Consider the following 14,006-nt stretch of genomic DNA (forward strand, 5'->3'; position numbering starts at 1 on the left):
GTGAGTACACTTACACAAACACCAGTACACACTCAGAATCAGATTTATCCTTACATGCATAACCATATGCCATTTTTCTGCAGGATAAACTCATGTCTGAGTGCGCCGGTAATATAGACAGCATAAAGCGCGTAAAACTGATTCTGGATGAAGAAGAGCAACTGGTAGATCATGGACTTACAGCCCTCTCCGCTGCAGATAATACAGGTACTACATTTACAGTTTATCTGTTTATTGTGTACTACTGAGTTTTAAAGATGGCTGACCTTTGCCCTCTAATGACCCCAGGGGTCATCGAGCGATGGGAACTCCTGCAGGTGCAGTCGAGTGGTTTGCCTCAAGATCTTCAACAATGGCACAAACTCAACTCTGACCTCTGTGATGTCACGACATGGTTAAACGGTGTGATCCCCGAGCTGGAGAAACTTCAAACGATAGAGCCGAAAACCACCATCAGAGACATAGAGAGCAATATCCACAAACTCAAGGTACTGAGATACAACATTCTTAAAATCTTAAAGGTGCATTGTGTAACTTTTAGAAGGATCTCTTGACAGAAATGCAATATAATATACATAACTATATTATCAGTGGTGTATAAAGTTAATTTATTACTTTCGAATGCTAATGGTCTAATCAGATTCAATGGATTATGCTAAGCTATGCTAAAAGTGATATCGCCAGACCCGGAGATCAACTGAATGGATTCCAAAACTGTAAAAATCAAATGTTTAACTCTAGGGGAGCTGGAAATGAGCATATTTTCAAAAAAAGTGGAGTCTCCCTTTAAAACTGTGCATTACAGACATTTGTGCACATGTGAGGTTGTTATTTAGCTGAGCTATATGCCTTTTGTGGTCGCAAGGTAACTTAGCAACTTTTGCTGTTGTCGGCAGCTTTGAAGAAATGTGAGATTTATAATTTTAAAAATGAAAATTTAGCTTCTTCCCTGTAGGTTAATGTAGTTTATGTCTCATCAGGAAATGCAAAGAACGTTTAACAGCTACAAAACGGCAATGATTGGTGTCAATTTAAGTGGGCGGGGCTTCCAAAACGGAGACAGCACCGAACTACAGGAGATGCGTGAAAATCTGCAGTCGGCCAATGAGAAATGGGCACAGGCTTGTGCAGCGCTGGACCGTTGGGAACACCGATTGCATAAAGCGCTCATGGAGTGTCAGGTAAGAAAAATAAAACGTGATGTGAAACACAAAAGTAAAACAAAAAAGCACAAGGCTGGTTTAAGGCATCATCACATTAAAACTGCAACCTTGCAGGCTTTTAACAAACAGTGCAATATCTATATGCATTTTTACACATGTGGGTGATTCTCATGAAATACAGATTTAGAGGTGTCCAGCAATTTTTAAAAAGCCCTTGAAGCCAATTTTGTTTTGCACATATAAGATTAAGGTCTACTATAACCATTATTTTTAGAGGATTAAAAAATATTTCCTATAGAATTATTTAAATTTTTTAGATTATCAAAATGGGATATTACATTAAATATATGCATTTACAAACTCATGTTTCAGTAATGAGAACTAAAAAGTTGTCAAGGTACTATGACAAACAAAATTTCAGCTTTTATCTGGAGAGAAAAAATAAGAACTGCTTACCTGGTAGCCATCTTGAGTGTCACAGTCAATTATGTCCCTTCCAACAATTTATTTTTTGGAAATCTTAGTTCCTTGAGGGCTAAAACAATGATTTAAAATTGTTGCGGAGGATGAGAAAATTGGTCTCGGACACATTTATATTCCTTATTATTGTCTCTACATTTACCAATGATAACCAAATATACCACATGTTTCTTTACTGTAAATGATATAGTATAACATGCACTGAAGCTTTATATATTTTTTAATTTTTTTATTACAAATATGTCCATGTCAAAGAACCCAAATTCAGTCATGGACACGTTGCGGTAATGAAAATGTTCCCCTTAAATGTGTAAAAACAACAAAATTGGTTTCTATTATGTCATATAAAATCATGTGCAAAATAGTACATGAAGAGATGTTTGTAACTGTATGCTTCTTATTTTGATAGCATTTACTTTTTTATCGAAATGTTTTATGACACCTCATAAGTCTAATTTCGCGAGAATCCCCCATTTGCATGAGATTTTATCTTAGGATACTTGTTTGTTTTTGACAGAAAGTCTGTAAGTTAACCACATAAGCAAAGATATGTGGTTGGTTATTTGTTTCTTGACTTTGGTACAGGATGTTCTTGAACCCTCAGCGTACCGTATCAGAGTTCTTTCACAGTCAACTTGAATTTTGTTTCATTTCTTTAGTGCCATACAGCTTCCTAAGTTAAATCTGATAAAGAAATGCGAGTACACACACAATGTCATTCAGACGTGTCACGTTCTGTTTTTCTCAGGAGTTTCACGAGACTCTTCATTCTCTACTGCTGTGGTTAGCTAAAGCAGAAAGCCAGCGATACATGGTCAACATTCATGACCAAAACACAGACCTCCGTATCCTACGAGAACACAGAGACACACTCGAGGTGAGTTTATGTGTGAAAAATCCCAGTGAAGTATTATTGATTAAGATCACATTTATTGAACTGTTTTTCTGTGCGTAGGCCGTTCATCAGGATTTACAGTCTCGTGAGAGGGAGGTTTGCTCCCTACAGGAGATCTCCTCTCAGATCTTGCTACAGGACCAGGAAGAGGACACGCTGGAGGCCAAAGAAAAGGTTCACGTCATCAGCAACAAGCTTCGCCTTTTAATCAGACAGATATCACATGACCTGCAGACACTGCAGAGCAGACTCGTATGTCTCTCTCTTTTTTTTCTTTCTTTCTCTCTCTCTCTCTTATTCACCTACTGATTTTTGCTGTTCTTTTGCAGGACTCATCGGGTCCTGGCATGAGCGGGACAGTGTCAACACAGTATCAGGTACACAGCTGTTCCTCTCCATTACACATTTTTCATTTGCACCCTACAGTGCCAAACTAAAAAATCGAATTGCAGCTTCATTATCTTAGGTCACAAAAATATAAACGTTTTCTCTAATGTTGCTCCTGGGATTATTGGATTGATTTGACATGGCATGAAACTTTTTTAGGAACAGATAGTCTAAATATTATATTATGAGACCTCTGAGAAACACTGACTCATTTCTTTCTCATTCTAGGAAGGTTCGAGGGTTCAGGCTGTTACACGGGGATCTCCCGCAAGTGTGAAGTAAGCAGATACTTTAGTATTTTTTATGTGTGAGCATGCATCTGAATTCAGCGGTGTGTTTTCGTGGCCCTGCGTGACCTCACTGAAGTTGATGTCTTGTAGTACTCATCACACAAATGTAACTTTGTTGTTTCACACTTTCACACCTTTGCTCCACTTTCACCTCTCGAAAGACTTTACATGTACTTCATGTTGCTCTTCAAATCCCTGAGAGTTAACAACTAACAAGTTGAATTATGAGTAAAGACATATCACATAAGGTTTTTTATTATTTAATGCAAAATCATTCTTTCTCACATTATAAAATCTTGTTTTTTTATAATGTGTCTCGCCAAAATGTCTGCTATAATGGTGCCATATGTTCAATAGCTTGCAATGAATAAAAACATGGTCAGAATGTTTAATATGATGTATTATATTCGAACAGGTTTCCAAATAGTTTATGATAATAAAAGTAATTTGTCATAAAGGGGTACATTGTTTTGAAATTGAGATGTATACATAATCTGCACTGCAAAAAATGATTTTCAAGAAAAAAAATTCTTAGTATTTTTGTCTTGTTTTCTGTAAAAATATCAAAAAATTCGGTAGCACTTTATTTTACAGTACGTGTACTTACAGTGTACATATATGGTAAATAAGTTGTACTTACCGACAAATGTGTGGTACTTACTTTTTGGTATCTACATGGTAAGTAATTGGTATCATTACTGTACTTACCAGTAGTACATACTTGGTAGTTAAAATGTAACTCTAGATAAGTGCTGGGTAATAACATATACATACGTATAGTGTAGGTATACTGTAACTAACTAGAAACACTACTGTACTTACAAATGAATGTACAATATAAGTATTTAGTATTTACATGCAAGTTAGGGTAAATGACAGGTATTTAAAGTGTACATATATGATAACTAATATCAAACACTACTGTACTTACAAATTGTATATACATGATAAGTGTATGGTACCTGTAGGTCATAAATAAATGACCGGCACATATGGTGTATGTATACTGTAACTAACAAGAAACACTACTGTACTTACAAATAGTATATACATGATAAGTGTGTTGTACCTGTAGGCCAGTGTAAGTTAATGAAAGGCATATATGGTGTATGTATGTATACTGTAACTAACTAGAAACCTACTGTACAATGGTTGATGCTATATCTTAGGTGGTAGGTCCTATATAATAACTGTGTAAAAAGCAACACTTTATTTTACAGTCCTGTTTCCATGTAGTTACCATGGACGTACTAGTGAATGTACCCAGTAGTTAATACGTATGATAGTCAATGGTTGGGTTTGTCTCACAGTAACATGTATATGATGCTATATCTTAGGTGGTAGGTCCTATGTAATAACTGTGTAAAAAGCAACACTTTATTTTACAGTCCTGTATCCATATAGGTACCATGGATGTACTAGTGAATGTACCCAGTAGTTAATGCGTATTATAGTCAATAGTTGGGTTTGCCTCACAGTGACATGTATATGATGCTATATCTTAGGTGGTAGGTCCTATATAATAACTGTGTAAAAAGCAACACTTTATTTTACAGTCCTGTTTCCATGTAGTTACCATGGACGTACTAGTGAATGTACCCAGTAGTTAATGCGTAGGATAGTCAATGGTTGGGTTTGCTTCACAGTGACATGTATATGATGCTATATCTTAGGTGGTAGGTCCTATATAATAACTGTGTAAAAAGCAACACTTTATTTTACAGTCCTGTTTCCATGTAGTTACCATGGATGTACTAGTGAATGTACCCAGTAGTTAATACGTATGATAGTCAATGGTTGGGTTTGCTTCACAGTGACATGTATATGATGCTATATCTTAGGTGGTAGGTCCTATGTAATAACTGTGTAAAAAGCAACACTTTATTTTACAGTCCTGTATCCATATAGGTACCATGGATGTACTAGTGAATGTACCCAGTAGTTAATGCGTATTATAGTCAATAGTTGGGTTTGCCTCACAGTGACATGTATATGATGCTATATCTTAGGTGGTAGGTCCTATATAATAACTGTGTAAAAAGCAACACTTTATTTTACAGTCCTGTTTCCATGTAGTTACCATGGACGTACTAGTGAATGTACCCAGTAGTTAATGCGTAGGATAGTCAATGGTTGGGTTTGCTTCACAGTGACATGTATATGATGCTATATCTTAGGTGGTAGGTCCTATGTAATAACTGTGTAAAAAGCAACACTTTATTTTACAGTCCTGTTTCCATGTAGTTACCATGGACGTACTAGTTAGTGTACCCAGTAGTTAATGCATACGGTTATTTAATGCTTGGTTTAAAGGACAAAGATACTGAGTACCAAAATGGCACATCAGTAATGTTTGTTCTTATCATATAGGTATGGTATAAGTATAACTTACATTAACCTGCAGGTACAACACACTTATCATGTATATACAATTTGTAAGTACAGTAGTGTTTCTAGTTAGTTACAGTATACATACATACACCATATATGCCTTTCATTAACTTACACTGGCCTACAGGTACAACACACTTATCATGTATATACTATTTGTAAGTACAGTAGTGTTTCTTGTTAGTTACAGTATACATACACCATATGTGCCGGTCATTAATTTATGACCTACAGGTACCACACACTTATCATGTATATACAATTTGTAAGTACAGTAGTGTTTGATATTAGTTATCATATATGTACACTATAAATACCTGTCATTTACCCTAACTTGCATGTAAATACTAAATACTTATATTGTACATTCATTTGTAAGTAGAGTAGTGTTTCTAGTTAGTTAGAGTATACCTACACTATACGTATGTATATGTTATTACCCAGTACTTATCTAGAGTTACATTTTAACTACCAAGTATGTACTACTGGTAAGTACAGTAATGATACCAATTAATTACCTTGTAGATACCTAAAAGTAAGTACCACACATTTGTCGGTAGGTACAACTTATTTACCATATATGTACACTGTAAGTACACGTACTGTAAAATAAAGTGCTACCAAAAATTCTTAAATGAAGATGCTTTTTCTTGATGAGCAAAACGACCCAATAAAATAAGTCTAGTTTTTAGACCAAAAATATCAAATGTAAGTGATTTTGTGCATAAAACAAGCAAAAAAATCTGCCAATTGGGTAAGCAAATTTTTCCTGAATTTCTCTTGAATTTAGTGTAATTAAGAAAAATTTTCAAGATTTTTTGCTTACCCCATTGGCAGATTTTTCTGCTTGTTTTATGCACAAAATCACTTACATTTGAAATTTTTGGTCTAAAAACTAGACTTATTTTATTGAGTCGTTTTGCTCATCAAGAAAATACATTTTAATTTAAGAGTTTTTAGATATTTTTACTGAAAACAAGACAAAAATACTAAGAATTTTTTTCTTGAAAATAATTTTTTGCAGTGTGAACGTTGAAAAAAGAAGTTTTCCATTAATGTATTGGTTAGGATGGGACAATATTTGGCTGAGATGCATATATTTGTACATTTGGAATCTGTGGATGCAAAAAACCTAAATATTAAGAAAATCTACTTTAAAGTTGTCCAAATTAAGTCCTTATGAACACATATTACTTATGATAAATACATTTTTTATGTATTTGCGGAAAGAAATTACAAAATATCTTCAAGCAACATGATCTTTACTTAATATCCTAATGATTTTTTGCATAAATGACAATTTTGACCCATACAATCTATTTTTAGCTTATGCTACAAATTAAGAGTTTGGTTCCAAAACGCAATAAATCCATTTGACTAATTTGGGTAAAAATGTGTTTTCTATACCAAAAAAGTATGAAAACCACTATTTTCTGTTACAAACTTTCACATAGCATCTTTAGGTTATAATAACATTAAAAATTCAAATCCATAAATTGATTTTCAAAGATTTATTATATAAACTGATCATTTTTTCCACAAAATGCAATAAATCCATGACAAGTTTTTTTTAATGCTATAAATCAATATTTAAATGTGCATTCATCTTTGCCATGTTATATTCATTTAGTTGACTAAACTATTCATATTAAGAACACTGTCATTGCTGCTGTCATCCTTGGGACGTCGTCGCTGAACTTTTTTGACAGCGATCAGCTGTAAAATGTTTTGGTCCTGCTTATTTTTCGTTGACTTTGTGTAAAATAATAGAACGTTTTTCATAAGATCCCCTGGGGTCAATGTGTTAGCATGACAGAAGCTTGATGCTGTCGAGTGAGAACAAGCAACAGCCGGCATTTTTCCTTCACTCGCGTAAATTATTCGATTTTGATGGCTTACGTTTCTTCCCCATCATAGGTTTATCAATGCCATCAAAATTACTATTTAGTTTTTGTTTGTTTGTTGATCATGAAATACAAAGTAGATGAGGAAAACTAGGATTCTGTGTGTATTCAAAGCACCGCCATTATTGTTTACAACGCGTGGAATGGTGTGGTGTGATTGGTTAAGCGAATTTATTGCATTCTGCAGAGAAGCACTTTGGAAAAGAGGTAGAAAAGATGACAGAATAACACGGCGGATATTGGATTTTGCGTAAAATTAAGAATTAACTTTTTAATACTGACCAGATACAACACTGATTTTGGTGGTTTTAAATAAAAAAAGGCATTTATTGCGTTTTGGAACCAAACTCTTCAAATATATCAGTGCGAAATATATACAAATATTTGTGCTTCAGGGTCAAATTTGTGAAAACACAGCTTAAAATAACACAGTTGAGTACACTTAGATAGTTAGATAGCTCTTAAGTTTATCTTAAAGGATAAGTCTGGTATTTAACACTATGGGCCCTATTTTAACGATCTAAGCGCATTGTCTAAAGCGCACAGCGCAACATCTAAATGGGCGTGTCCGAATCCACTTTTGCTAATTTAACGACGGGAAAAATGGTTTTTGCGCCGAGCGCATGGTCGAAAAGGGTAGGTCCTATTGTAATGGGAGTATTTTGGGCGTAACGTCCAGTAAACCAATGAGAGTCTCAGCTCTCATTCCCTTTAAAAGCAAGTTGCTCTGGCGCTATGTCTAATCCCTATTTAGATGACGGACTTTGTAAACTGAAAAACTAAGCAGAGGAAGAAGATCCCCAGTTTAAGATTAATGTTAAATAATTATGTTGTTTTTCCACTTGTATTGAAATTGTTATTTTTTTTATTAAAACCTTTAAAACCCGTTTTCTTTTAGTCATGGAAGTAAAAAAGCAGGCTTTTAATTGCTTTAAATGTATGGCTATCCAATATCATCAAAAAATAATTTACAAGTATGTAAGATAAGGTTTGTACTTTAAAAATACTTTATTTGTAACAAACAGGAGATAAAGAATTTACAAACGGCTCTCCTCACGTTTCAGCACTTTGGACAGCGGTTTTTTTAAGCATTACTTAAAAATGTTTCTCATCTCACCATATCCACAGGTACAGAGTAATCATATACAATAAATCCGTGAGGTAGCATTAAAAAAAAAACATTTAAAAACAGACGCATTTGTTCAAAGCAAAGCATTTATTTACTTACCAGGCTGCAGGTGAAGCAGCTCTTTGCGCCTTCTAACGTCTCATAATTAGTCCTCATTTATGTCCAAGAGACTCAGTAATAATCTTTTACATTCAATCCTTTAATCTTTCATATTTAAAAGCATTTTTGTGCTGCTGCGCATTCATGTACTTTGTGATAAGCAAACCTGCGTTGTCCTCCCGTTTATAGGCGCATTTTACTAATGCGCTCTTTAAATAACATAAAACACATTGCGCAATCTATTTTAGTTGCCTCAAAATAGCAACGCGCCAACAATGCGCCTGAACACACCTCGTTTTCAGACCAGAACGCCCATGGGCGCAAAAGGGGGCGCAAATGCATTTGCTATTTAAACAACGCGGCGCTAAACGTGAAAATTAGGGTGGAAACTAGCGAAAGACACTTGCGTCGCGCATTGCGCTGCATTGCGCTGCATTGCGCCGGGTGTAAGATAGAGCCCTTTGAGTCTCATTTCTGGTTTGTTTTGGATGAACTACAGTGATGGACACAGAAATTTTAACAATGGGTCTTGAGTTTTTGACTCATTTAGAAGCATCTCTTGACTGCTTCAGAATGGAAGTCAATTGCCATGCACAAACATGTCATTAAAACAACACTTAACGTTCATTTTCAAAACTGTGCTACTCACCGAGTGGTTCGTGGTGTTCGTTGATGATTAAAAACAAGTTGTGTAGCGAAATACAGTTTCTGTCGTGTTTTATTTGGCTTTTTTTATTCCATTGACTTCTCTTTGAAGACTCATTGCTCGCTGATATATCACTCCGCCGCCGGGAAACAGAAAAGGTTTTTTTAACATGTGGTTGTAGTTTTTTCGCTCGGTTTCTCTCAGAAATTTTTCCAATATTTGATGTCTCAGTGACCAGCTTTAGGTTTGAAGTTGAGCTCGATTGTGACTGTCTATACGCAAGACACCGAGCGTACTTGTATGGCAAAGTGGTTGTCGCCATCAAGTGGTCGGGAGTGTGCTAACGCTTCAGACTCAAATATAGAGCGGAAGTATATACGCGCTTGTGAGGTATCTGAAAAAATAGTTCCACTATAGCAAATAACACAGATTGAAATCATACATTGCCCCAAAATATTTGTTTTTAATCAGCAACGAACACCACAAACCATTCGGTGAGTAGTACAGTTTTGAAAATGAACGTTAAGTGTTGTTTTAATGACATGTTTGTGCATGGTCATTGACTTCCATTCTGAAGCAGTCAAGAGACGCTTCTAAACGAGTCAAAAACTCAAGACACGACCCATTGTCAAAATTTCTGTGTCCATCACTGTAGTTCATCCAAAACAAACCAGAAATGAGACTCAAAGTGTTAAATACCGGAATTATCCTTTAAGAAGTACTAAATATTCTTTGTATATTACGTATAAAATGAGTTTGTGAAAGTAGCTTATTTACAAAAAAATTTTAGTGCCCTTTTTTCAACTAGGATATTCTCAGTTATTAAAAATTGCATGACAATTCTACAAGGATTAAAAAAGAGTAAATGAATTATAACATGTTTTTCTTCTTCCAGGTCTGATTCATCCCCAGGAAGGCCGTTTCTGTATCGTGTGTTACGCGCTGCTCTGCCTCTACACATCCTCTTTCTATTCTTGCTGGTTGTGGCGTGTCTGGTGCCTCTCTCAGAAGATGACTACAGCTGCACCCTCTCCAACAACTTTGCCCGATCATTTTACCCCATGCTTCTCTACACCAACGGACCACCACCCACATGAGAATCAACCCTTGTACCGTTGGTTAACACTGTTTAGGTAGAATTAGTGGGATATGCTTATTGGATTTATCTCCTATGGCCATGAGAGACAAAGCCAGTAACATGTCTGCAAAATCAGAACCGTGCAATTGTACAGTGACATCACTTCCTGTTTCAGGTTCCAGCATCAAAGAGGGATTGTGCTGAAGCTGCATAACCCCTATATCTTTTTGAAACATGTATACATGTATGAATTTTTACATGAAAGAAATCCTTATCAAAGGTGCACTAAATCTATAGTATGTAGCAGAACAGAAGTCATCTGCCATCGAGGGTCATCGAAATGCTCTTGGTCATAGAAAAAAGTATTTATTTTTAAAACATAATCTATAGCTCACATAGACTTTGAGCCATCTGTATTTTTAAATAGGAATCCTTAAGAGTTTTGACTGATAAATCCTGATGATCAGGTTATGTTTATACAAATTGAAATTGAAGTCCATGTACTTGTGTAGTGACTTGCAATGACATTTTATTTTTAGTTGTTAAGAATGAAGTGAGCTGTCAGGGTGTGTGCAAATGTTAAGTTTTTTTTTATGTGTAATTTATTCAGCTTTTAAGTTTTGCGTGTGTGTCTGTGCGTGAACAATTACTGAAATTGTTAAATTATCCAATTATTACGTCATCTCAATAGAGATGTAAAATGATATAGATTGCTCTGTTTGGGTTGTTTAGGTGAAGTGTTTCACAGACACTAATTTTAAAGCCATTAAAAAAAGAATCTGTGTGAATGTATTTATTTTTATTGCTACACATATCAGAAAATGATGTGTCTATTGACGTTGCCACTGTCATGGCAAAACCTACACAGTGAAAATTACGCATAATTGTGAACCTGGACCACCAAATCAGTCATTTTTTATTTACTGAGATTTATACATCATCTAAAAGCTTTAAATAAATATGCCAAAAAAGAATAAATAAGCTTTCCATTGATGTATTGTTTGTTAGGATAGGACAATATTTGGCTGAGATAAAACTATTTAAAACTCTGGATTGGATGCAAGAAAATCTAAATACCGAGAAAATAGCCTTTAAAGTCGTCCAAGTCCTTAGCAACACATATTCCTAATGATAAATACATTTTTTATATATATTTATAGTAGGAAATTTACAAAATATCTTTATGCAACATACAATACAAATATACCCATGCTACTTATGAGGGTCCAGGGTCACAATTCATAAAGTTATAATTTCGTAAAAAGCCATTAGTTACATTTACAGTTTAATAAAAGTGTCACTAGTTTTGTCCGGTTATTTGCGTAAAGAATGTTTTTCCTCAACTTTTTCAGTCTGTGTGATTTAAATGAATTATAATATGGATTTCATTATATTATGGATCATCTAAAATAATCCATAAATCCCAGAGAAATATTTACATCATCATGAATTTATTTGCAGAAAATAGCAAAAATGTTTTTTTTTTTTTTTGAAGCTTAAAACTTATTTAATTTGTCTGTGTACAGTTTTGCCAATAAAAATCCAGTTTTTTGGTCGTCTTCTGTGTTCATGCTTTCTTTACCTCGGGAAGCAGAGACCAATGTAAACACTTTTAGCACCTGCAAAACCTGTTTGGGCTGTTCTTTCAATCATCCAACATATCTGAAATAAAACATCCCAAAAGTCATGCTTCCAGAATAAAATAAGACTTTTCTGTTAAATGTGCACAAAAGCCAGGCTTTACATGAAACGCTGAACAAGACTCATCATACATGAACAAGACATAGACATTTTAAGTCACATTTACAATCACCACGAAAGTTTACAATCAACAAGCACCACAGACCAGCAATTACAACCACCCCAGCATCTTACAAATACAGACATGATGTACAAAAATGCATAAATTTGTGTACTATGCACCTTTTCATAGAGTAGTGGTTTGGCCAGTCTTTAGAGAATATGAGAAATAAGGCATCATTTATTAGAGATCTTTCGTATGGTCAATCCTTACTTTACTATCAACTGGCATACTTGCTAAATACTGAATATGTGTAATGTGTAATTTCTGAATCAATATTACAATATTTTTGGGAAACCTACCTGGACATGACAAAACTGATTTACCCAGTGGTGTGAGTTTGGGATGGACTACCCCCCCCCCCCAAAAAATATATCTATACTTTTTTTAATTTCGTTTTTCCTCGCTCTACAGTTTGTTGTACAATGTGTTTTATTCTAACATTGCAATTTTTTTTATAAATTTGAATTAAATTGAACTAGCAACCAGTCAATAGGAGATGGGGAGTGTTTGAAACTTTGAAAACATCCATATTATTGTTTTACAGAAATAACACATTTCACCTTTGATGGTAACAGCTTCGTCTATTAAAATATTCGGCAGTAGAATGAGAAACTGAGAACATTAAACACAACATTTGTCATGATTCGATGAAAAGGGACATTTCTCCAGGTTGACATTATGCCAAAAGAAAAGGCAAATAATGTTCAAATTGAATGTTGTTAATGATGAAACAGGATTGAGAACTGTTTGTGAACCCTGTTCGGTTCAGGTTGTCATTTACTATCTAAAATTGTCTTTTCCAGATCAGACTAATGCTGGATCCAGAGATATTTTTACCCCATAAAAGAGAGAATGTCAGTCTGTATCCATGCGCTCTCTGTTTGGGCTAGAACACAATTTTCCAGCCACTGTCTCCGTAGATCTAGAGAGAAAGAAAATGAATATGTCATAATTTTACTTTACCTATGAAAACCTGTTACATTTTACAAATATTTTCACAATACATAAAAAATTTTTTGTAAAAAATGAATGATACAAAATTGCAGTATGTTACAATGTGTGAAACATGTGGGTGATTCTCACGAAATCCAGATTTAGGAGGTGTCCAGCATCAGAATTTTTAAAAAGCCCTTGAAGCCAATTTTTTTGCACATATAAGATTAAGGTCTGAACTTACTATAACCATTATTTTTAGAGGATTTAAAAAATATTTCCTATAGAATTATTTACATTATTTAGATTATCATTATCAAAAATTATCATTACCGGAACATGATATTACATTAAATATATGCATTTACAAACTATAAAAATAAGAACTGCTTACCTTAGCCATCTTGAGTGTCACAGTCAATTATGACCCTTACAACAATTTTTTTTAATGTTAGTTTCTTGAGGGCTTAAACAATGATTGAAAATTGTTGCGGAGGATGAGAAAATTAGTCTTGGACACATTTATATTCATTATTATTGTCTCTACATTTACCAATGATCACCAAATATCACATGTTTCTTTACTGTAAATGTTTATAGTATAACATGCACTGAAGCTTTTTATTTTTTTGATTTTTTAATTACAAATATTTCCATGTTAAAGAACACAAATCCATGTTGCGGTAATGAAAATTTTCCCCTTAAATGTGGAAAAACAACAAAATTGGTTTGTATGATGTCATTTAAAATCATGTGCAAAATAGTACATGAAGAGATGTTTGTAACTGTTTGCTTCTTATTTTTATA

At 34.4% G+C, this 14,006-nt stretch overlaps 2 protein-coding genes across 14 annotated transcripts in view; one reads left to right on the forward strand and one right to left on the reverse strand.

Moving 5' to 3' along the window:
* syne2b (spectrin repeat containing, nuclear envelope 2b) overlaps window positions 1-11,668 on the forward strand; it is a 133,075-nt gene extending 121,407 nt beyond the window's left edge. For all 13 annotated transcript variants that reach the window (XM_065296294.2, XM_065296298.2, XM_065296297.2 and 10 more), the window contains 8 exons: window positions 84-207; window positions 289-488; window positions 981-1,181; window positions 2,392-2,520; window positions 2,599-2,790; window positions 2,868-2,915; window positions 3,154-3,203; window positions 10,280-11,668. In XM_065296294.2, coding sequence (XP_065152366.1) covers window positions 84-207; window positions 289-488; window positions 981-1,181; window positions 2,392-2,520; window positions 2,599-2,790; window positions 2,868-2,915; window positions 3,154-3,203; window positions 10,280-10,481 — 1,146 coding nt within the window. In that variant the 3' untranslated portion in view covers window positions 10,482-11,668. The remainder of the gene's footprint in view (window positions 1-83; window positions 208-288; window positions 489-980; window positions 1,182-2,391; window positions 2,521-2,598; window positions 2,791-2,867; window positions 2,916-3,153; window positions 3,204-10,279) is intronic.
* Window positions 11,669-11,903: 235 nt separating this feature from the next.
* The window catches only part of esr2b (estrogen receptor 2b), a 38,243-nt gene continuing 36,140 nt past the window's right edge, over window positions 11,904-14,006 (reverse strand). Inside the window, exon 10 of the mRNA XM_065296310.2 lies at window positions 11,904-13,188. Within this exon, the coding sequence (XP_065152382.1) occupies window positions 13,122-13,188 (67 nt within the window). The 3' untranslated portion in view covers window positions 11,904-13,121. The remainder of the gene's footprint in view (window positions 13,189-14,006) is intronic.

The sequence above is a fragment of the Paramisgurnus dabryanus genome, chromosome 20, assembly GCF_030506205.2.
Source record: "Paramisgurnus dabryanus chromosome 20, PD_genome_1.1, whole genome shotgun sequence".
Lineage (NCBI taxonomy): Eukaryota > Metazoa > Chordata > Actinopteri > Cypriniformes > Cobitidae > Paramisgurnus > Paramisgurnus dabryanus.